The sequence below is a fragment of the Varroa destructor genome, unplaced genomic scaffold (genome assembly GCF_002443255.2).
Source record: "Varroa destructor unplaced genomic scaffold, Vdes_3.0 BEIS01000004.1, whole genome shotgun sequence".
Taxonomy (NCBI): domain Eukaryota; kingdom Metazoa; phylum Arthropoda; class Arachnida; order Mesostigmata; family Varroidae; genus Varroa; species Varroa destructor.
Genome location: NW_019211457.1, coordinates 38,016,055 through 38,040,782, shown reverse-complemented (window position 1 = coordinate 38,040,782; position 24,728 = coordinate 38,016,055). Strand labels below are relative to the sequence as shown.

The window sequence follows — 24,728 nt, the reverse complement described above, 5'->3', positions numbered from 1 at the left end:
GAAGTGCACAGGGTTTGCTCCTACCCGAATGAACGATACGTGTCTACGTCTGGATCGTAACGTCTCTCTCTATCCATTATGTAAACACGTTATTCGCTGCGCGGTCAGGGAAACAACCGGAATGAAATTGGCGAGTTGATATCAGAGCGTACCGTATATGACAATATATTGTTCTTTGAAAATGGACGAAGACGAGCTATATCTGTATAACGTTGAAAGCATATAGAAAGTAATCGCTTAAAAAAGAGGAAAGTAATAAATCTCTTAACGAACGCTAACCCTACGCGCACGAGTGACAATGGCTGAAATGAGTCATCTGATCATCCGTCCCAACTTATACATTATAACGTAGACGCATATTAGGGAACAATTGATCAAACAGTAATTAGAATTATCTATTTATTATTCATAGACTTCTGGAAATATTACACAGGTAGAAACTTGTTTGGATCAAGGGGGCTTTTTTTTAATGCCATGCTAATTAAATTAGTCCTTAGTTTGTTGCCTTCTGACCCAACGGCAACCAGTGCCGAATTAAATCGTGCAGAGTTTCAAACATAACTTTTCTGATTTGGAATTCTGTTAGGAAGAACACGGTTGCCCCGCTACTAAAAATAGTATCAAATCAAATAGCAATAAAACCAATCTAGATTGCATATACTGTAAGAAATATTATTTTAGCTTCACAGTCTGGTGAATACCCCTTGAAAAAAAAACTCCACTTCGTTTACACATAGGTAAGTTTAAAAACAAACAAACAAACAAACAAAGATCGTCCTACTGTGCAACATATTGAAAGTGTTCTCAAAAAACGCCTGGAAAATGTACAGTGATCGTTGCGTTTCCTGGCAAAATGGGGTTCAGTTTCTCTAAAGCGTCATTGATATGAAAATTTGTAAATTCAATTACTCTCAAACATACGTAAGTGAATGGCCTCGTGCCAGCTTATCTTGATTAAAAAAATAAACCAAGGTATAGAAGTAAGATAGTGATTGGACACTAGAACAAACTAGAACTTAGCAACAACGCTTTACAGAGTCGAGCAAAAACGGGCAGGAAGACCATATTTTTAGCTTGATTTTCTGCCGTGGAGTCGAGCACGTTCTATCCAGAGTAAACAAGTCGACAATTTGTTTGCTCCACGAGTTTGTCGTTGAAACTTCCCGCTGTTTACAACCTACATGGTGGTAATGGCTTAATATCAATGGACCGCTGTGCAAGATGACCACCACCCAATTGTAAAACTAAAGCGATATGATAGAATCGTTAAAACAAGCTGATGCAATAATACAGCGCAAGACTCGATCAATACTATGACGGGTTATTACCTGAAACAGGGAAAATAGGTCGAAGCTCTACGGTGAGAATGCTGCAGTAAACAACGGCAATAGAGGCGGCGATAACACGACAAGGCTACTAAAAGTAATGATCAACAAATTTTTACTTCAGAACTGGGCCTCAGATTCAGGAGGTTTGAACTCGCCTGTCGGCTGAGGAAATTCAGGAAAATGACAAGATAACAGTGTAAAACAACGTTTCGTATGTGAGTGGCAAAAATAAGGCGAGAAATAAAATAGTGCTTACGGATAAAAGTGGATGAACGTTGTACGTTGAAGGTTCTGTTCGTTAGTGTGCAGGTCGAATGACTGTCGTCGTTCGGCCTCAAAAATATTACCATAACGTTATACCTCTGTAAGCCAGCATTATTGTTGAAAAAAAAAGGCTGCAGCCTATTTGAGATCCTAATATACGTAGTAGGCAGATTACAGAGGTTAAATAAGTGGACCAAGAGACCGCTGCCGTCGTGAGAGAAATATGTACAATTAAGAGGCGTGTGGCGGCGCGATATATCACTCACTGTGATCATCATTGCCACCCCATCCCTACGCCTCAACAGCGTGACACCACACCGTAGTCAGGGCGGAATGTACATAATGAAGGCCGAAGTTGTACTGTCCTGTTTAGCACGTCGACCACTGCCTTGCTATCTACTGGTCGCGTGATCCGTACCAGCAGCAATGGCGTGTGCTATCCACATTATAGAGATAATCTTTTTATCGATAGGAAACATAGTAAACTAACGCATGCAACAGGATAACTCAGATCTGTTATGCACGACCTAATTTGGGGAATTAGGGTCCACTAGGTAGGCTCGTCACCGGCAATCTATCGTTGATGAATTACTTTCGGTACATATGATTGTCAAGGCAAATGAGACGGATTTCGTCAACCCATTTAAAGAAAGTACAGATAAAGATTCGAATACTGTCAACATGCTTGCAACACTAATGTTTTCAATGAAGGAACACGGCTAATTCGAGTAAAAACTATGTCATCAATGATAAGACGTACATCAGTTATTAGTAAATATAAGCTCTATTGACCTCTCCTTCAAGGTATTCTCAGCAGACGAACTGGGTATTTTACAAAGCTTAAGGATATAAAACGTAGTCAACATTACCTTGAGTTAGTCTAACACTGCAGCCATTTTTACGAAGATCATTCGTGCCTAACTGTTTTATTCATATCAATAAAATTCAACAGTGTGTGTGTGTGTGTTACTGACCTCTCGATATCCATTTCTACGCCGTGACTTAATTATGCTTTGGGAACAGGTATTACATCTACGTGAATATGGGTAATTATTTATAATCTTCCTGCATGATCACAATTACTATAGGCTGATTAGCCAGATACACTGTATATATATATCCAAAAAAAGACTTACCACCCCATTTGCACCACGATCTTATCTTCCCGGCCTCTGTCTGCGTGAAGGCAACACGGCGGAGAAGACCCCGCCGTCGCCGTCGCCGTCGCCATCGCCGCTTCGTACGGTGATGACATGAAATTGATGCCAGCCGGGCGGGCGATCGGTCGGAGGGTCGCTGGTGGGTTAGAAGGCACAGGTTGTGTAGCGTACGCCGTTAGGAACACTTGCAGCAGCGCCCTCTGACTGATCTCTTTGAGCGCAAAGCTTTGCTACTTACGCTACGCGCTGCGTGTTTTTACTACGTACATCTGTAAAGCTTGGCTTGATCCTGCGGCTTACCCAATTTATTACCTTTCGTCAAGCTTTCTCTTTTTCATTGTGTCTCATGTGCTCACGTAAAAAACTGCCAGTTCCCTTCCCTTTCGCCGTACGTAAGTCTTACCTTGCGGGGCTGGCTTGACATTCATATGTAATTCATTGATAGATTTGGCTCTGCCGTAACAGCACTAACGTACTCGCTGATCACAGAATTCTACAAAAAAAAAAAAAAAAAAGCACATTTATGGAACGAAAAGTTGGCCTCTACGTGAATAGAGCGACGCTCACTTATTAGAACCACTCAGCTTTACGTTTTTCAAATACAATTACACAGCTCAAACCACTCCAAGGGCGGCTTTTGTTGCCAAAAAAAAAGGTAAAAAAATGGCATCAATGTAAATTCTCAGTAGAAACTTCTGAGAAAAGTGCCTATCTGTATGCCGCCAATTATTAGTTTAATTACTTTCACTATCGACAGTGACAAAGCTGTGGCAGCGTCGCACCATTCAATCATCACGCCGTCTTCCTTATTCTAAAAAGCAGAACGTATGTCTTAAGAAGAGGTAAGAGATTGTGCTCGTCCTTGGATTCGTTATTGGAAATTTTGTACAGCCTATTGACCGTCGCTGTATCGCCGCGAAGAATATTGCCTCGGTAGGTACTGGCGTCCTTCATAGTTTGGCCAAATTACGTTCATGGCTATCCACCGTTTCTTAATAGCGGCCTGTGTTAAGCTTTATTTGTCTAATATAGACAGGAAATGCAGAGACAGACAGTAATATACTGTCTGTCTCTGTATTTCCTGTTGCATAAATGACATATAGGTAGCAGCTAGTGAAGTTTGAGTTTCCTTTTTTCTAGCAATTACAGGCATCTTTTAGCTCGCCCCGCGCTCTCTGGTGAGATTTGCCACTCACTAATGCGCCCTCTTATGTCAGGCGTAACACAACGGTCGAGGTGTCATAGGAGGGCATGCGAAATAACGATGACTCCATACGTCGTCGACGGCCGGACTGGATGTTGCCTGTGAGACGTTTAGTCAACAATCTGAGATATTAGATTAACTACTATGGTGTATGTCTATTTATGAGGTATAAATGACTTGGCAAAACGTGGCCATCATTTCAATAAGCTTGCTCTGTTCACAATGAAAAAGGAACAAAGCTTTACAACTTAGGTCACTTACTTAGCAGTCTGAGTGCTACCGTCTGGACGAACTAATTGTTCTGGATTGCATCAACAACAACAACAACAAAATAATCAATATTCTGTTTCACTCCATCATCATTAGGACAGAGTGGGTCTTCGACCTGGGGTGTCGACCTCTATTCGAAACGAACACGTACGCGTGTAGTATTTGTTATTCTTCCGGTAAGGAAAAGGTAGCGTAAAGCTGAAAAGATCATCTTAATCTATTTCCGCTCTTGTCGAGCTCTCATACGTTTACATCGGCTATACTCTATTTTGTGATAGTGTATGTCATTCCCTCTAAAATCCTATCAGGAAGCCTTGTTGTTCCACGGTGGTTGCACACAGGCGTCCCGTAAGGCCCCAATAAGAGAAACTAATCGAAATCAACGGGACAGCCACAAACATAGAATTAGAAATGCTTCTTAACTTAGAGGTGGCTTTGTGTTCGCTTTAAAGGGTTTTATCTGTTATCGTCATATATATATATATATATATATATATATACAGGTGTGGAACGTTCAAAATCGGATAGGCTTTTGTGGGCTGTTTGACGTAGCGGACATGCATGTTTTTTTTATTCGCAGTACTAGAGAAAAACAGTTATTCCTAGAAAAAACAAAAAAAAATTTGAGCCAAGACCAGCTATTAAATTTTTTTCCGCACAAGGCGAGCCATTCAGCTATTTCAAATAAGTCCTAACGATTAGTCCGTTCGATTTTTTGTATGTTTAAAATTTTTTTGGCCGTTTTTAGACCTTGAATTTTTAGGACGTTTGGCTTGCTATTAGTCAAAAATTTAATGTTGGTTGAATTATTAGTATTTAACGTAGGTGAACGACGAGTTTTCTCCTATCGGTGTCGCTTGATGTACGGTTGCACCAAATAAACATGACCATAAAGGCTGGCACTTCATTTAAATATTTGTCTTTGTCTGAATACAGTCTTAGAAACAACTAATGAGAAAAAGTCTAGATTAAGACGTATACATAAGCGTCAACAATGGCTCAATGCAAATCCAAATACATGAGATGATGCACAGCATTGTAGCTCGGGTAAGAAAAGCGCGTGTGTTTGTCCACAGCCATTGTTAACTTGGGGTTTTCTCATTACTGTTTTTTTTTTGTGTTTTGATTGACATATTTATTTTCTAAAGTTGGGAAGCTATTTTCTGGTCTTTTCTCGGCACTAATAGTACCCATTAAGGCATCAGTTGAATTTTGCTCGCTTCGTCAAATTTACTGGTAAAGTTATTTACATGAATCCAGGAAAATTCCCGTATAAGGTTGTTCCCATTAACGTAAATTACATACATGGAAATCTTTCTAGTACTATTTAAATAATCCCTGCCTTCTGTATTCAGCGTGTTTGTATATATATTTTGTATTCTAGCTTAGACACAGCAGTAAGAAGAAGAGTATCTGACAACAACGACAGACACAGCTATGGCGGATGCGGTAAGTGAACATGCGTATGACTAAGACCTGCTATCGTATGATTCTGGATGACCTGCTTCCTAATGGATCGCTATGCTCCTGTTCGCGAGTCACCAGATGGCGCATATATATATATATATATCTTTGTTGGCTTACTGTCGTTGATGTTGTCGCAGGAACTGTGATTGGTATCTCCAGAGTGCGTCGCCGCGTCCGCCACTTGTTCATGGATACGAATCCTGCAGTTGGTAATCGAAGCTGTAAGAGCTATAGGCAACGCCGAGACTCGACTGACTTCGCCATATACTACATACTGCTACGGTAAAACCACTACCCGCAACTCATACATTATTAGTCGCGCCATTTGCCGTGGAAATTCCTACTTGTTATGAAGGTATTCCTAGCTGCTGCACGCGGTCAGGCGGTTAGACCTTCGTTGGCGCGTATATCCTTTTTATTAAAGAGCGCAGAAGTGCCAACATTGATGAGATGAGGCAAGATCCTCCCATGCCGAGGCGCACGCGGTTCTCAGCTTATTGCCAGTGGCTGCTTACTGCTTCACGACACGAGAAAATGCCGAAGTCGCTTCACGATGGTGAACAAAATGGCTTCGACTGGACAGACATTGTCTAGCTGTGTTGGCTTAATTATAACTAGTTACAGAGATGCATCTGCTGCAGCTGCTATTAATTAAAGAGTTCCTCTCATATAGATAGAGCGTCGATTGGAGCATTGCTGAATGAGAAGTGAGGATATTAGGATCGTTAGCACAGCAACGAAAAAGGTCTACAAACTTGGACAGGTTTATGGCCATCGCAGGACTTCATTGACCGCCTACGGAGAATCGATGATATGCACAAGTAAATGTACAGACCTCGCAAAACTAAATCAGGACAGATTTTTTTTCTCCCGGACATCAATGGTCGACGCCAATACATCACACTGGAAACCACGTCTATATAAAGCCTGGAGTCAATAACATACTTCAATAACATTTCGAAGGTAACTCCAGACTCAGAACTGGCATCTGTTGGCCTGCAAACGGGCACCAGGACTGCACCTAGACACATTCGGCTCCTGATGACAGGACCTGTTCGCATTTTTAAGAGGCTACTGTTAATTTATAGGTAGATCGCTTTTCAATTATGTAAAGTGCGTATTGTTTTACAAATGGCCACAAAATCTATTCTAATGAAAATGTATTTGATCTCCCAGCCGCGGGTTCAGGTCAGGAATAAAAACGAACAGATTATAGCGATTGCTAGAAGCAGATGCCAACGATGTTGTTGCCTTTAATCAATACGAAAAAAAAGCAGGAGGAGTTACTTTCAAGGTATTCAAAATCACGTTCTAAGGATAACAGTTCATTGACTGGATTACTAAGTAAATCTGAGCCCTAATAGTTTCGTATAAGGAATGGCAGAGTGGTAACTTCTCAAGTCACAAACTCACTTTCAAAAGTATCGGTGGAACTTGCTGTCTACCAAAAAGTGGCAAGTTATTATAACTGATAATGGAATCGTTACTCGTCACGGAAACTCTTGTTTCGTAGCCGCGGTAATCAGGTTAAATAAATAGACCGACGACGTGCCGAAGTTCCACATTGCCGAGGCCTTCTTTTCTTTGTGGAACTATCACTCAATCTTGAGGATAGCCAAAAACGTGATCATCCGCCGCTAAAAAATAGTCAAACATAGTTATTAATATGATTGATGTTCAAGACAAAGAGGATGAAACGGTGCTCACTGAGTGAGGTCAACAGTCCAGTAGAAACTAAACTGGTGACGAAATAAAGATGACACGCAGACCTTTTTTATGCTCCCACCTGGCGAGTACGGATCGCCTGCTCCTGTCGCTGTTGCTAACGTTAACATAACAACGAAGACGACATTGAAGCATTTATCGTGCAGATTGGACACGTCGCTCGGACGGTGGGTCAGCCGAATGGTCGAGACGAGTAGGTCGTTGCAGAGATAGACTAGTCAACGGGTTGTGATAAAGACAATTGTAAATTTTATGTCTCACGTGAAATAGGAATCTTGATGAACGTCAAACGAATGCTACGAACCGCGAGCATGTCACGAAAGCTGCTGTCATAGGGTTAAAATTCGCAGTGGTAGCAACAGTATAAAGAGGTGAAAGAAGAGAAGGCTGGGTGTTCTTGGGTGTGGGTTGTGGGCCTGTCTGCTGGGACTTTCCACTGACCCAATCTCGTTACACAGTTGCAGTCAGCTTAACCACGCGATACAATTGCCGCTACATCTGAACGGGCGAAATGCGACCCAGTTGTGTACATCAACGCACGACTAACTGATAGCCGGGGGCCAGGAATATGATTTCGGCACTATATGAAGCAGTGCAAAATCTCAGAGAAGTGAAAGGTTCCTTGATAAGGTCAGTAAGCTGAGTACGTTGTTCAAGCCAACGTCTCTATTTAGAACAAAGGGATAATAATGGATCCATGCATGGGCCATCCGGTCCGTTGTTCAATATAAGAGACAACACGGATGATTTGTTTTTTTTTATTCGCACGTACACAGTCACACCCAACGGGCCGAAGCAAAAGCGTGTTGGAAGGCCCGACACGACCTGAAGACAATAGCTCTTTCTCTTTCGTCACAGATCTATCCGGAAACCGACGACGAATAGATGAGCAGCCAAGTCGACAGGTAGTCAGTGATTACAAAGCTAAGTGTATTGCGTGGCTCGCTAGCACAGCCTGTTAATTCGACTTGTTACTCATTGGCTTTACGCCGTTGTTGCTATTCGTAGTTATGACAATGACGGTGATGAAGATGATGGTTATGTTGGTGACTGTCGGAACTGAAATGGAAGGAGTTTCGAGAACGACAAAGACCCCTGCTCCATTGACTTAATAAGAAACAGGTGACATTGCAGTCTTGCGTAATGAGACTCCTTTGTGATAGCCTGGCGGTATACTAGAAGTCAATGGCGGATTTATGGAAGTTTTCACTCGGTCTGAACGGACCAATTAAAGGGAAATCATAGAAGGTTATTATATATTTTGTGTCTTGTATTGCAAAGCGGAAAGGTCATATAGGAACGAAACACAACTGGCCTTTGACAGTAAATATAGACAAAGGCTGCGAGGACGGTCGCAGGACATTCAACGACAACAACGGCCCTAAGCTTTCGCCGCATCCTGAGAGTTCCACGTGCCACCTGCTGTTTGCTGTACGACGGTGACGCCACTGAGCCGAGTCCAGCCTTGCCTCCTGCCAAATATTTCACAGTGTTACAAGAAGGAGTGCTTGTTGTAAGCAAACTATGCGCAAGGGTCTCATATACCTCACAATCCACCGCTTTATTTGGCCACGTTGCATTCGGTTACTATTTGGCGGGGTCGGTCTGTTCTAGCTGGAACATGAGGTTATCTATTGTTGAGATCTACGCTACCGGTGTGACGGCCTTACGAGATAGTTAAAGCGCCATTACTTTAGCACGTGCAATACTAATAAGAAAGGTAAAAATCGAACGCCAGCGACCGGACAGTAAAGCTGCCCTAATAAGTAAAAAAAAAAAAAAGGCAGTACAATTGTACACAGTCAACAGCGTGACTCAATCGAGCAAGGAAAAGCACCAGCTGGAGAATAGCGTGTCTGGATATAATTGAGACTTAGTGGGTAGCACTCGTACACGAGACACAAGATTTCATTCGTTGGCTTGTTAGTTCGGTAAACCTTACACGCCGGCTGTACTTGCCACAAGTGACATCCTATATAGGGTCCAACAACGGCCGCATCCTATATAAATGTAAAGACTTAAAATAAGAGGAGCTCTATTTGCAGATATAATCAGTCATCAAAAATTCACAAATGCTAAGGCGAAAGATGCTATGACCAAAGCATTGAAGGCCAAATCACATACGTTTTTATTTTAAAATTTCAAATAGAAAGCAAATTTCTACGCAGTCCTTATGTCGGTTAACGCTTCAGTGCTAAATGAAACTACTGGAATTAAACCCTAAGGGATTTCGTGCCTGCGAATTAATTTTATAAAAAAAATTCGGTCCACATCAGATATTTTCTGATCGACAATATACAACAGCTGAATTTAAGGCACAAAGCCTCTTGAGGCAATTGGTAATGAACTGCAATGATATCTAGAAATGTCATATTTTAAGGGTTTATGGAGAACTAAGTCACCCGCGACCGCCATTTTAGTTGTTGTTGGATATAGTATGATTTTGCCATAGCTGTTGACATAATCTAAACAATCTCTATAACAGCTGGATGCCGAATAACGAGCACCTCATGGTTTTAGGTGTTCTCACCGGAAGCAACAGTCAGCGGTACGAGAAGCCTATGTTTGTCGCAATGAAGGCCAAGTTCATTTTTTCAGCTATCATACGACCCTATTTCTACCCATGATTTCGGCGATACGGTATACAAAAACACTGGGCAAAGTGTCCTATTCTGCAATTTTGCTTCCGCCATAGTGGTAGCGATGAGAAGTAACAATGGGACTGTTTTAATAGAATCGACTCGAAGAAAAGGAAAGCAAAAGGCAAAGACAAAGATTAGGAATCGCTTTAACAAATGATTCAACCACTTACTTAGCGTCCGCAATGTTGGCGAAAGTGTCCTTTGTTCAACCAGAAAGCAAAAAACGTTTTCTGCTGAAAAATGCTAATCGCAAGATTTCGCGTGTGTCTAGATGCCTGTTGATAGTGCTGCTGCTGCTACCGGCGTCCTGCGAGGAAGAGCGTACACACGAGCGGGCCTGTCGCCACCGCAGTTGCCCTACAATACAATTGATGACGGTGATCATTACGGGCGAATATTCACTCGCGTAGCGATTGCTGCGTTACCGACGCGACACCCACAGCTGGTACAGTTATAAAACAAGCGCCGTTATCACTGTTTCAGTTGCCAGCTGGCACCAAAAGCAAAGAATTAGGGACTAGATCAGTCCCCAATATTCCCTCGAACCGAATGTATCCGAGGCAGTTACAGGGAGTCAGCCTAACAACCGTAGTTAACACAGTTGCGAACTGCTGACGCAAGCAGCGCTATCAGTTCTTTTGTCTCGAGGATCAGTCACCAAAATCGAATACTATATACTTGGGCTGAATATATGGGCCAGTGGTACGGTTTGCTCGAATTTTGGTACCGTGCTAATGGACCTCGTGGCACAGTAGCTGTCACCGTTCCCAACCAGATAGGGGTAGGCAAGAACACCTTGAGCATAATAATAATAATAATAACAGCAACACCGCTACACAAAATACACACCATCGCAATAACAGAAACAGCGAAGTATCAGGAGAAGACACAGTTGCTACCGGAGTGGCTTAGCTGTTGCCGGCTGGAACACTTCGCGTGAATGGCCAGCTCCCTTGAATACATACGCATAGCTAGACATATTCAAGTGAAATCGAAGGCACTTACCTTCTAAAGCTAGCTCCCATGTTGGCAATAGCGTCTTCGGCATCGAATAGCCCACCTATTCGATGCGTTTCTCTGCGTAAAGCGATGGCAAATCTGCGCGAGCTACAGTAGATAGATACAAGATTCGCTCTTCGCTGATTTGCCGCTTTATGCGGTGAATGGAGCTGACAACGACTTACTATAACAAGCAGCGACAACGTAAAGTAGGATCGAAAGTACCGCACCAGCCTTGATAGACAAAAGGTGCATCGTTTTCCTGGTATCTCTCGCTATGGCCGCATAGGGGCGTCGGTCGTTCAAGCTGCAACCGTCAGACACCTCACGGCTTGCGAATAGCTACTACGCATGAGTTAGCTGCGGTCCACGGCAACGACGACAAGCACTTCTTCAATTGCATCGTCGACCCGTGGTGCTTTGGAAATGTTTATCAATTTGTAGTGTGCTAGCGGTTAATTTAAATATTATGCCACGGATGGTCTGATCTGGAACGAAGGATAACGCATGTTTGTCGCCATGCGCTGTCACTGATTGACCCAGTGAGAGGAAACTGACCGAATCTACACTGGCGTTGTGACCACTTTGTTGCTCTTGGCGCAGTTTGTAAGCAGAGGGAACCGTTTACAGCGACCACGACGATCAGAACAACGACAGCAATAGCTACACTAAATCATTGGCTGCAATGAGTAACGATTGCCTTTCCACAGGAAACAACGCAGTTCCTATTAACAACAGGCGCTATTTTTTTGTTATTAGCATGCACCTGTTGTCGCTACCCTAAGGGAGTCACTGCATTAAGGCCAATATTATTTACACAACCGATCGTGCCATCAACTAGGAGCTTAGACAAATTATAGACTACTTTGTATTGACTACAATATATAATATATATATATATATAAACGACATATGATCTATCGTCATTCCGTCAGACGGCTTGCTCCCAGCACAAAACTGTTCGTCCATACCCGGATTCGAACCTTTACCATAACGTGACCGTAAGATTAACAATCAAATACGTCACCGGTACGCCATCACGGGTAACTCATACTTCGGTAAATCTACGAGTTGTCGGAACATTGTTGCGTGTCCTATGCTGCTAAATACGGCTTGTTGCAATCAGATCACTTTAACGAGGTTTCATAGGTGTTCTACATTTAGATAAACATGGTTTCTAGGGGTCTTTGTGATATCATCCAAGGAAGACTTAATCATATGAAAATAGAAGACCGTCTTTTGTATTTTTAATTTGAAGCAGTAGCACTGGAAGATGAAATTAAAATGCTCAGTAGAACTGTTTTCTTTATCCAAGGCTCGCTAGCACAATATAGCATAGGTTCGCATTAATCTGCATTTATTATACAATATATTATTTTCGAAATTATTATGACAAGTGGATTCCTAACGGAAAAATTAGCAAGTATATATTTTCCTAATTTTAAGGTTGTAAGGTTTTGATAACACCTGTTTTCATTAGCTAGCCTAAGGTGGTTACAGATACTAACACGCTAGCTAAAAATAACCAAGCCATGAAATATCTTATGTATTACTTTAGCAGGATAAGCTATTTAACGTGTTCGGTCGCCTTCTGAGTCGAAATAGATTGGGCATAATATGGGGAAGTTTTAGGATCTTCACGTATGTATACGGAATATATGTCGAGTACCATAATATTATATGAGCGGACGACAGCTGATAACACCAGTGGCTTAGCATTACGCATAGAGGGTAGCTACAGTGACGGGGGAAAGGGAGGGGTTACCGTGGAGCGCGGCGTACGCGTCAAGACAAAAAAAATGAGTCAGTGAGTGGGTTAGAACAGAAGTTGACAAAATCACGAAAGAAAGTCACAGGCCTGCACGATCACTGTTCCTATGCGTACAAACGATTTCAAATGCAAATAATGCCAAAAACACGACCACAGCAGCTACTGCTACAGCTGCTATCGTCGCGTCGAGGCAGTGACGCTTTCTTGCAGAGCTGCTGGAGTGCACCACCAAGAGCATAGAGGAGTACCGAGACAACCGGGCGAGAGATGCGCCAGCGACAAGATGGTCTAACCAAAATGATGAAGCAAAATCATCTTTATATGCGGTGAACGCGTAACACGCTGGCGACACCCCAGACGGACGGTCGAGACAGAACAAAGAAATGGAAAGACAGACAGATATGCAGAAAGTCAAACTGGAATCAGACTGTCTCAAAGCTATTAGCCGGGTGGCAACAATAACCCTTAGCTAAAGAGACCCTCCGCAATGGCCATAGGGTAACGTGAAACAAAAACAAAGCTGCCACGTTCTTATAATACACCGCAGTAAATATGTGTACAATGTAATCCTTCGGGGCTGTTGTATTCGTAACTGTGTGTTAATAACAATTTAGTACTTAGTCGAAACGCTATACGAAATATATTAAAACAGTAAAACTGCAGTGGAGTGTTAGCAGGGACATTGTGGTATACTGTAGTTCTTGCAAAGAACAAATTGTGGTGTATTAAGGAGCTGCATTAGTGAGCATTTCGGGTCTATTTCGTTTTAACATCAGTGAGTTCAATAATTCTGAAGCCCTCTGTTGCTTCTGTGTAAAAAAAAAGCTTTCACCAGCGTCCGCCATTTGCTCCCGCGCCATATATTTTCGCTATATTCGATTTATATTCGCTAGGAGGTGATCGCACCTCGTGTTTGCACCGTTCAAAGAATGGTCCTTGACCATCAAAAACTGCATTGAATTTGCTCGATGGTGCGAACTTGTCCGCGTCTCTTTTCTCGAATAGAGAGCGCCTAGTCACTGAAATGCTCGTTGGGTCCTAAGGGTGCGTGAACTATGCACCCTGACGTGCACACTTCATGGGCACTCTTGTTCTGAATTCGAAAATCTGCTAAGAAGCATGTTAAAAACTAATAAAAAAATAGTCCATAATCCATAATAGTGTCATAATCTGAACTGTGCCGGTGTCTAAAGAAAAACAAAATTTTTCTTTTCAAGAACAAAACATGCTTGAATACGATGAGCTCCGCTGAACCGCCCCGATACGAACTTCAAACTACAATAGCTAATGTCTATTATACGTGGCCGTATCTCAGAAAACTTTTAGTATAATATACGTTTGCTCCGTTCTAGTAGCGTAATTTTCTTACAGTCAATTTTATTTGTGTCGAGCGCCTGTTTCTCTTTTTCTATGGATTTTATTTATGGAGAATTTATGAAAAAAAAACTAATATTATGGATCGATACAGTAGGGCATTCTAACTAAGAGCCTATTAGACATACTACTTTATGAAGTAACTAAGGATTAACTAAACTTTATTAATAAAGTTTAGTTAATCCTTACTCATGGTGAATCATAGATATATCAGCGCAATCTCTGTACGGCGTGTTACTCCGTATCAGTAACTGTCGGATAGATTCCGAGATACTAATGCTTTGGCCTTAAGAAACACCATCTTTGTCTATATATGCCGAAGATGCCACAGATGGCCAGAAAATAAGCAAATCGCGCGAAGATTCTGTGGAAACGAGTCGAGTACGGTAGCACGACCGCGCGACAGGAAGTAAGCCTTTCTACTGATCCATCATAATAACTATACTCAGCTAGAGAAATCAACACTGCATCTGTAATATCCAACAACTAACAAACATAATAAGAAGTCATGTTTTCTTATTCTTTGTTTTGCGTCTTTATCTTTCCGTGAGCCGTTTACAGCCGATCGTTCCACAATGATTCCTTCGACTGACGATGGCTGTTGAGGTTCATATCATATTATAAATAGTTCTCGGGCATTAGATAATATTATATGATCAAATAGACCGGTGGCTAATACGCTGCGTGCGTCCGTATCCTTCATCGTCACCGTCACCTGGCTCTTTTGTTGTAGGCAGCTACATAGACCGCTACCCAGCACTGACATGAATCATACGACGTCAGACCGGGTGCGAAAGAGAAAATGCAATTAAAGATTGAGTCTGAGGCAGGTAAACGCCTTAGAAAGCGGTCCCCATACTAAGTGTTCTCCCTGATCGTATTTATCAAACCGCACGTGTGTCCAGCATCCACAGATTGTAAACCATCTGTTCACCGACGTGCACTAATTTGTTTGCCCGCCTTTTTTTGTTGCTACAGCAATTGTTGTTCGAGCCGTTTATATTCCCTCCATGGGGATCTTGCCCATCGAAAGGGACCAGCAAGCAAACGACGAAACGGAGGAGGCAACTTTTGTATATATGAATGCCTTTGTACCTACTTGTGCCTTAAACATATTGAACTATTTTTCACTCAAACAAATACCGTTAAAACTATCCTTAGGATTGTCATAATTTTGTTCGGCAACGTCGTAAATAGCACCGTCACTAAAATATGGGAAGCAAAACGCGAGGAAGATATTATTGATAATTATATCAAAAAATTCGTTTAAGAATGAAAAGCTGATGATGAAATAAACAGCGAATTAATTAGCCGGCGTGGAAGTCAAAGGGGCTTGCTATAATAGCAGAAGGATAATATTAGAATTACCAAACAAAGCTCGCGGTTTTAGCTCGCGGTTTTAGGTGACACGCAGGACAAACGCGTATTACGTTCGATCACACTGATTACCCATCGCTGAAAGGGTATGTCCAAGCGAATAGCACGCTATTGTCGTCAAATTGCTGCGCCTGAACGCGACCTCGATTCTCGGTTAGTCAGTCCTAATACATCGAAGGGAATTAATAGACGTCTGACAGGTAGAACTGGATCAGGAACCTCTACTAGACCCTGTTACGGGTAGACATTTTGGCAAAGTAAACCTAAAAATAACACAGTTTAGTTTTTGTATGTGTGTGTTTTTCTGTTTAGTAAGTGCAAAGAAAGTAGTATCGGTGACTGCTATAAGCTATCGTGCCATGTCAGAATGCGCTGCTCCTCCCGAAACCCAGAAACGTAAAAGCAATAAATGCCGCCCGGTTTCCCTGAGATGAGATAAGTAATAGGTTCGATTTTGCCCGGAGGCGTTCTAAATCGCGTTGCTCGGGCTGACGGCCACCAGGGTTGGCTCAGGCTTTTTACACGTTTACACCGAAATTCGGTGTCGGACAGCATCTATAGTGTGAGATTAACTGATATACATTGGACTGTCAAAACAGTACCGACGGTACACTGAAACATTCGATCATTTTAATTGTCTTATGATCAGAACACGCTGGCGGAAACCACCGCTAAGGGGCGACTACTGCTTTTGATGCTACCGCTGCTAACGCCTTGACGGATCGTTACAAACGCGTGCCCTGCGATCTATGCTATTTTCTATTAAATTCGTTCAATTTTTAAGCAAACGTGTCCGCTGATGATACGTTCCAACCGCCAAACGGGGATTGCCATTGATCATATAGTTAGCGACTTCACCTTTTTATCAAATTCGTTATCATCATTACATGAATATTCATATAATATAGCATAGTTACATGCAAATCTGTTATCAGCCGCATCATTTATCTATGTAATAAGTCATATATATGCAATATACGAATATTGAGAGATATAGATAGATGCAGTGGCTCACCTTGGCACTGAGCTCTAAAGCTCTCACGCTAACCGAAACAGGCAGGCTGCTGGATTTTGTATGCACATCATTATTTCGAGATGACTGGTTTCGCTAGTGTGAAATTAACCATGTTAAAATTTCTGGCAGCATTTAGCTTGTGAAGCTCTTACCAACGAGTCCTACGTCGATTCGATCGACGCCCTTGTGTACGTGCTGATCATCATCATCATCATCATCGTCGTTCTTGACAGCCACGTAAGATACCCAGTGGTACAACTTCATCACTATGCACCTCCAGGATGAAGTACGCTCGATTTCCATCATCAACACCATGACGATGGAAAGAGTTCACGGCAAACCTAAAAAAAACCTAGAAATTAGCTGCCACATACTAATGGGTAACACGCCATTCTATCGAAAACACCAAATGCTTTATAGTGGAACCCCCTTTAAGAACTAAACAGACATCAGACAAGTACATATAGCTATATAATTGTGTGTCATATTGAAATCACTATATATATGACAGCTGTGAAGGCTTAATTTGCTTAAAGCATGCACCAAGGTGCAGGCGGACACTTTCCCGCATCCCCTGGTGAGGTATCACTTGGGGTCGCTGGCAGTGCCGAGTGCAGACCGTGTTGCCAGTTTCGAAAATGTGGGGTAAATTACTTAGTGTATTAGTTAGTCCGCTTCAGTAAATGTTGATACTGTACAGAAAAAAAATTCTTGAGATCAATAGGGCAAGCGACCACTCAGACGACAGTGGATCTGTTCTGAAGGCGGCATAAGTTAAAAACGACACATGGTTTCTCGAAGTTTTAAGTTGTGATCGCGCTGCTCTCAACGAAACGTTAATGGAAGACGTCTAAGAGAAATGATATTAATGTCGTCTCTCTCTCGTCTCCATCGCTGCGTTAGCTAAAATAGAAGAAAGAAATCCACTTCTTTTGGATTGCCGCATCGTCTAATGATTCTGGCGTGGTCATACAATACACGTCATCTGCTCGACGCTAACCATAATTTTTACTACTGACAACTTACGTCTAGCGAGTGGGTTACAACATAATAATAATACTAATTGAAAAATTGTTTTTAATAAGAACTCGACATTCCAGTCTATCGTCGGACATCTGTGTTATAAAAGTTTGGGACTTAACGTCACAGTTCTATGATTCCAAGACGCTACACGACATTGATGTTCAACTTTTTCTTTGCGCCAGCTGACATGTTATTTTATGAGTATTGTTTTCAACGTGAAGTTCATTTTGTCGTATGAGTGAAGTTGCACTTCCTGCCAACGATAATGTGATGTCTTATGGCTTCCGCAAGGAATTGTCCTCAGTGGTAAAATGTATTTTTAGCTATTTGACGACAGTAGCCATACTTGCTAGATCTACGACGGCGATTTAACTAAATTTTAATTACGCCTAACTGCGAAGTACGTTCCGCGTCAATAGACTGGCTGGCGCCAGCTATGTGCGTTTTTTCATTTGCGTGTACGTCGTTTCCGAGGGCCACGCTTCCTCGGGTCAAGGGAGTCATACCATTGTTTCGAACCTTTCAATTCGAGTGGTATATTTTGGAAGCTCCCGGTTTAATGGGACGCTTTTGGGCAGAGACCTTCGTCGCTCCCTAAGGTGAGTTAACAGCACTGAAGGCTGTCACGGAAAATATAGCTGATGGATAAGGGTGGCAAGAGGCAATTACGTAAAATTGATGCTGACCTATTTCTAAAATGGCGATGTTATTGATCACGATTCTTGCCTCGCTCCTCATTACTCTGATAGGAAATAACTGCTCTAAAATGGAGAACTATTACAACCTTCACAGCCATGCCGCCGCTTGTGCCATCTACCAATCCACAGGAAAACACTGTAAACAATCGACAATTAAGGACAACGCCGGTCTTCTTTCAAACGTAACCAGCATTTTGGATCGGCAATAAAAAAGTCAACTACACTCAATTTTTCTTATTTAAGGCCACGTAATCGATAACTATGTGGGTTGATAATTGAAGGACACATTATACGTACCTTTTCCAATTAAATGCGGCATAAATGAGATTTACAACCATTGCTCTATAGAAGGGGCTAATCGAAAAACTCATTTATCACTACCCGCTTCAATGAAATAACACAGAGTTTCGAAAAGTCACAACCTTTGGTAAGGCAGCCCGATAACATGATGATGATGATCATCATCATGATGATGATCATGATCAATATCTAATACATATTGTGTTTGGGAACAGAGCTAGACGCGTCGTATATATGGACTGAATTTAGAAATATGTGACATATATATATATATATATATATATATATATATTGAGGGATTAACATCTATATACTATATCTAAATATGACGTTGATTGATCGGCTAGCATTTGTTTCATTCGAAATAACATCGATCCCAATCTAACTTCGAGCGAATTAATTCGAATAGTATTATGATTCAGGAGAAATTTGTATAGATTATCACAGTTCCTTCCCTTCATAGAGATGGGAATTTTCGAAGTTAAGCTGAAATAGTATACCGATAGTGGACATCTAAATTCTTACTCGTGTTTCCTAAGGCTGTGTTTAAATAAAATCAAATTTATTGCTAGTGCTAAAAAACATTATTTCTAGCAACCGTTACATATTCAATTCTGGACCTTATTTACTCGGTGGTAGTGTTCAGAATATTCATTTTTTTAACCGGCAACTGGTCTTTTTAGTAGTAACCGTACATCAAACATGTATAGGGCTCGTTTTCGGCTCGCTCAAATACGTTACATATACGAAAAATTCTAGCCGAAGTAGATTTTAGGGTAGCAGTGGGCCAAGAGTTTTAAAAAGTTCCCGCGCTTAAAAAGGACACACAACATCAAACGTTTAAAAAGTACGGTTTTTTAAAGCGGCCGTTAACTTCTAAATAGTGGATCCAGGTGTATCAAAAGCGTTTTTCGAAACGTTTCGCGTATACTTTCACGTCCTTTCAAACTTAAATTTTTCTTGTCCAATTCTCTGCTTTGCCTCTTAGAAGTTTCCTTAGATTTTTCGTTTTAAATAGATTATCGATTTTAAGCAAAAAAAAAAAAAGTGGGACAATAACGAATCGTCGCTCAGATTGCGATCACGATACATTGCTTTCTGAAATAGCTGTTTCGTGTCAAAGTTTGTCTGCATTTTAATGCTTTACTCTTCATATACATGAAGAATTGCCCGTGATGAATACTAACTTATGGTTGTAACCGCACCAAAACGAGTAGTTCTACGGGGCGTTAATCACTTAAACTTATGCTAATGATATTTTCTCTTGACCTCATTATAGCAGTATCATTAAATAAAAAAAATGGGCACGCAACATTTGGAACATTAATTTCTAAGTTCTAATTTGTAAGTGCTAAAAATTCGTTGTGAAGCCCTCGTGCTGCAGTTAATCTTCAATGAGCGTTCGTATCATTCAATGAAATGTATAATTTCATACAATTCTCAATGAAATGAATACGCAACGTTGTGTGAAACGTTAGTGTGCGAACGTTACTTCACTGTTAATGATAGCTTGCCCGGATAGAAACGGATAGAATTAGAAACATAAACATCTCAGGCTTCCGTATCGTTTTTATCGAGATATTTAATGGTATTTTTAGTTTGATGGTACGAATAGTAGTGAACGTTAACGACCCGAGTTAGCATTAACGACATGAGCGAGCATTAGGTAATGTAAGAGTTATCCTTTAATGCTAACGACACAGATTTAGGACTCCTCGAGAGGCCAGGAGCCTAACTCAGTTTCCTGCGACTAACTAGCCGGCCTGCAAGCGCTTGTTGCGCAATGCACGCAGCTTCCTTTTAGCGTAGTGGGAAAAAAAAATTGCTACGATAAATGCCTGCCTCGCAACAAACGATGCACGCGCATTTATCACTGCTACTGCAATGTTTATGTAACTGTGCATTATGTGACAATCAGTAGAAGTTCGTGCATGCTCCCGTCGTACGTACGACACGGTAATATATATGAGGTTGTGTTTCAACAAATGGCACGAAATTGAATCTGTTTATGTTGTTATTTCCGAAGCCATCGCGACGGGCAGCGCGGGACGACGTGAAACCAGCAGGCAGGGAGGTATCATGGTATAGAATGGGAATATGCAACATTTAGGCATATATATATATATATAATTATGACCTCTCGTTTTAAAGATTGATTTTTACATTATTGTCTCTCTCTGTTCGTATTCTATGTTACGCAGATATGTTCGTATCGCTTTTCCATTACTGGGCAGTTTGATACACTTTTTTAACGTCGTGGTATATTCCCGAACGAAATAAATTTAGCTTAAATTCTCAAAATTCGACTTTTCGGCTTGGCCGTCTATAGCTATAACCATTCGCTCACAAATAAATAGGCAGAAATCACCGCTTAAGCTTGGGGCAAGGGTTTGCCCGTTCTTCGACTTCGATGCCGTCGTCTCAAAACCGAAGTGGTCTCGAAGACGACGGCAACGTCGCTGCCGTTTTGCTTGCCTTCAGATCGATCTTTTTTTGGGTATTCGCTGTTTTCAAGTGTCCTCCTTGAATGCTCGCTGGCATAGATTGGGGTGTTGCGCTCGTTAGACGGAAACCGCTCACTGTTCCGCTGACTGGATAAAAATAACTGTGTGAACATTTTTGCTGCGTACAACATGTTTTCCGCGATTTGTAATCTGTTACGTACAGTTGAGACGTTCGCGCAGGTATTCGATGTTGCTACGGAAAAGGACCGTTGCCGACGGCCATGCTTATCTGGAAAATTGTCAAATGCTATAGATGTAATCAGGGCTCACACATAATTTTTGAAAAAGAATAGTCAGGAAGGCAGGCCGAAAAGGGAAAAATTGTAATATTGTAGTTTTGGTTTACTGCAGATCCCTGGTAGTGACACAAAGAAGGTATTATATGTGTACAACCCGATATCGATACCTAACGCTCGGGTTAACTCTAGCTTAGCGCCAGTTTTTCCTACTGCCGTTATTGCAGATCAACGAAAACGAACGTCTACGCGACAGAAACGGAACACAAGCTATACGTTCCCTCTGCGGCAAACTCACGTGGATCTGCCCTGTTAACCGAATACGAAGCTCCTCTATTTACCAGCTCTTAAAAAAGTAACACACTCCTGTAACCTGCCGGAATGCTAAGACGCGTGTCACACTGCCCGAAGTGCCCGATCGACATATCAAGAATATGATCGTCCTTCAAAGCAACTCTGGCGTATCATGATCATTCATTTACTTTCAGCTTTTTGTAATTGATTTTCTACTGGCGTCCTGCAATTACCCACAATCGTAACCAGCCCAACCGAAGACAGAAACTGCAAGCGCCACCTGCCGCCGCTCGCTGGCTGGAAGTCATCTTTCTCGGAGAGCGAAAAATGAGCAGACTCGAGCGAGGAGTTCTGTTACATACATTCTGTGTTTGATAATCTCCCACATGGTAATACTTAAGAGGAGATTCATCACCAGGGCAATCCGTTTAGCCAATACATAAGGGTTCAATAAACCTCGATAAATTCTAAAGCAATACTAATAAAACGAAGTAGAACTATGCCATCTTGCTTTTGGCAATTTTCTCACAATGCACACACCGTATGATAACAAAGCCGAAATTAAGATGTCAGTCACTTTTATGGTTAACACAGTCATCTTTCATAGGCAATCAGTTACCGTTGGATCATATTGACGAACATCCTCGGGCAGAAGGCTGTTATGAAAAGTATGAAAAGACGTTTTTTCATTCGCTGATTTAATCGCTCTCGCCATTTTAAAAACAGCGAATATCGAAAAACGACACAGTGGACGATCTAGCTGGTGCAGTAAATTAGCGTACCGAATCTGTGGTAAAAAAAAAAAAACTATGTTCAGATATACCGTCACAGTTTAGATATTGTATCAGTCTTTATATGGTAAAGAAAGGCCAAATCAGTACGGAGAGCTCGAAGCATTGAGCTACCACACTATAGACTATCTCTACGGATATTTCTGCCTGTATTTGTTTCAAATAAACTCAAATTCCTAATAAAATTCTCAATTACGGATAGCTAGACTGAATTGTCATCGTTCTCGGGCTTTATTAGATAACAGGCGTAGATAGGCGATATTAGATAACAAACGTAGATAACTGTCAGTGAAGTCTCGTTCCTTAAGCATTTATTTCAACTTTATATGCAATTATTATAGATAAAGTAAATCAAAGTTATGACACAGAAAAAGCATGTACGATTGCTCCACCATGCTTGTTTTTATAATTCACTGTAGATTTTCGATGACCATTGACGGAGCTCGATAGCCACGTGATAACGCCAGGAGAATCAATTCAGATTTAATGTTAACTCTGAATCTGCAGGGACGTTGTTGCATCACAGACATTAGCTGCAGTACCTCACAAGTAATGGCAGAAAATCATGAAGCCGTTCATAATAATGGTACTTCATTATTATACAAAATCCCTATTAGTCATCGAAGGTGAAACTGTATATTTATCTTTCAGCAGATTAGCCGACAGGTCTGTGATTGGTTTCTACGAAAGCTGCTCTTATATAAACACCCCGCTGTGATTAGAGCACTATCTTAACTATCCACGACTACAGTCACAGTGGGTATCTCGTTCAAAATTTCTCTCCATCAAGCTTCCAATCCTTGAAAAGACGGGATGGTCAATGTGTCTAGCGTCGCGGATCCGCTGTCAAAACGTGGTACCCCACCTAACAACAACCTCTGAAATCTTCATCGAACGTCGCTTCTCTAATTGCCACGCCAAAGCACGAACAGCTGTATTTATTATCTAGAGAGATTCGAGTGGTACATCTCCAACTCATGATTTCTCTATTTTAAACATCATGCATGTCTTCAGAGACTTGTAGTTTTGCCCACGTATGATATATTAATTCAAGACAGATTGAATCAGCAGCCACACGACACGTTTCACAGTTAATCCTTTGAATAGATTTCATATCCTCTCTTCGGCGTACTATTTTGCAACCTCTCGCAAACCAGTGTCGATGTATTGTCAATAAAATTGGAAACATGCGCGTCATTGTTGTCCCTAGGCTAATACTTCGACCCGAAAGGACGCAGAAAAAACTCCTGAGACAAAACTCTTGCAGGAGTTTAGGCGCACTTCCATTACATCTACTCTATTCTCAAGCAAAACTCATTACTAGTTTCGGTTTCACAATTCATCTTTAATACAACTCTAAAAAAGCTTGTTTCCGCTTGATCCCGCATTGATGTTGCGTCCTCCTGTTTCGCGTGCTTCGACCATTGTTGAAGTCGGCGTGATAATGACGACAAGCTATTTATTGATCCTAGCTTTGTTGGGTCTAAGAACTCGGGCCCAGTGAACTTCATTTTCCACGAATCAACTCCAACTATGCAAAGGGCCAATAGCTTCACTCTTCGCTGTCGATCTCTGTCATATATTAAGGTACCTCTAACGAAAACGAGCTTCACTCGTACCCGTTTGTGAGTGAGACGATTGGCATTGATTGGAGACAAATCATTCAAGGGACATCGCCAGCCGACGTAAAAGCCCTTAGCAGCAGCAATTATCAAACAAAGACCTACATATAGAATATTAACATATATAGAGAATTGTAGTTGTGTCTGTGACTTCGGATTGCGAACGTGTTGGCGCTGGTCATCAATCGGAGACGATGACTTCGTTTATGCTAAATATTGCCAATTATGAGCCTGATTCGGCCTCGAGTTAGCGTGTTGTCTTCGTACAAATTTACGACGGGTTAGAACGCGCACAAAACTGTCACGACTAGCCGAAGACAAGAGCGATTTGACACGAGTGACATGTTTGATTCGGCTGCCCGTATTGACGTTCCTGTTTTGGACGCTCAAGATTTCGTCGTCGCACTTTGATTTGCTTCGATTTCAAAATCTATCTAAGTAAAATGGATGCTAGGACGAATATCGGGCACAAACAACGAGGCGTTTAACTTAAAGGCATCTATAGATTTGCATGAGCGTACAAGTATGTATGTACGTACGTATGTATACATAGCGGTACGACTAGCTGGTGGCTATTTGAACGGAAACGAACGAGTGCGCAGACAACGCGCTTACATAAGCTGTAACAGACGGCGTGTTGTACCACGTAACAGCAATTAATAGG

The 24,728-nt window shown here is 41.6% G+C and overlaps 1 protein-coding gene and 1 long non-coding RNA gene across 9 annotated transcripts in view; both read right to left on the bottom strand.

Moving 5' to 3' along the window:
- Positions 1–24,728, bottom strand: part of LOC111250361 (uncharacterized) — a 243,429-nt gene that overhangs the window by 147,757 nt on the left and 70,944 nt on the right. For all 4 annotated transcript variants that reach the window (XM_086988809.1, XM_022805492.2, XM_086988810.1 and 1 more), the window contains one exon: positions 16,749–16,937. In XM_086988809.1, the coding sequence (XP_086844935.1) occupies positions 16,749–16,911 (163 nt within the window). In that variant the 5' untranslated portion in view covers positions 16,912–16,937. The remainder of the gene's footprint in view (positions 1–16,748; positions 16,938–24,728) is intronic.
- On the bottom strand, positions 386–11,992 carry LOC111250363 (uncharacterized). 5 transcript variants are annotated; one of them, XR_015327550.1, is made up of 6 exons: positions 11,066–11,992; positions 5,811–5,893; positions 3,949–4,055; positions 3,156–3,245; positions 2,729–2,888; positions 386–1,328 (listed from the first exon to the last, which is right to left on the bottom strand). It is a non-coding gene; the product is annotated as an uncharacterized LOC111250363 (long non-coding RNA). The 5 variants fall into 5 exon arrangements; XR_002673332.2 differs by having other exon boundaries at positions 2,729–3,245; XR_015327551.1 differs by having other exon boundaries at positions 2,729–3,245; positions 3,900–4,055; positions 11,066–11,989.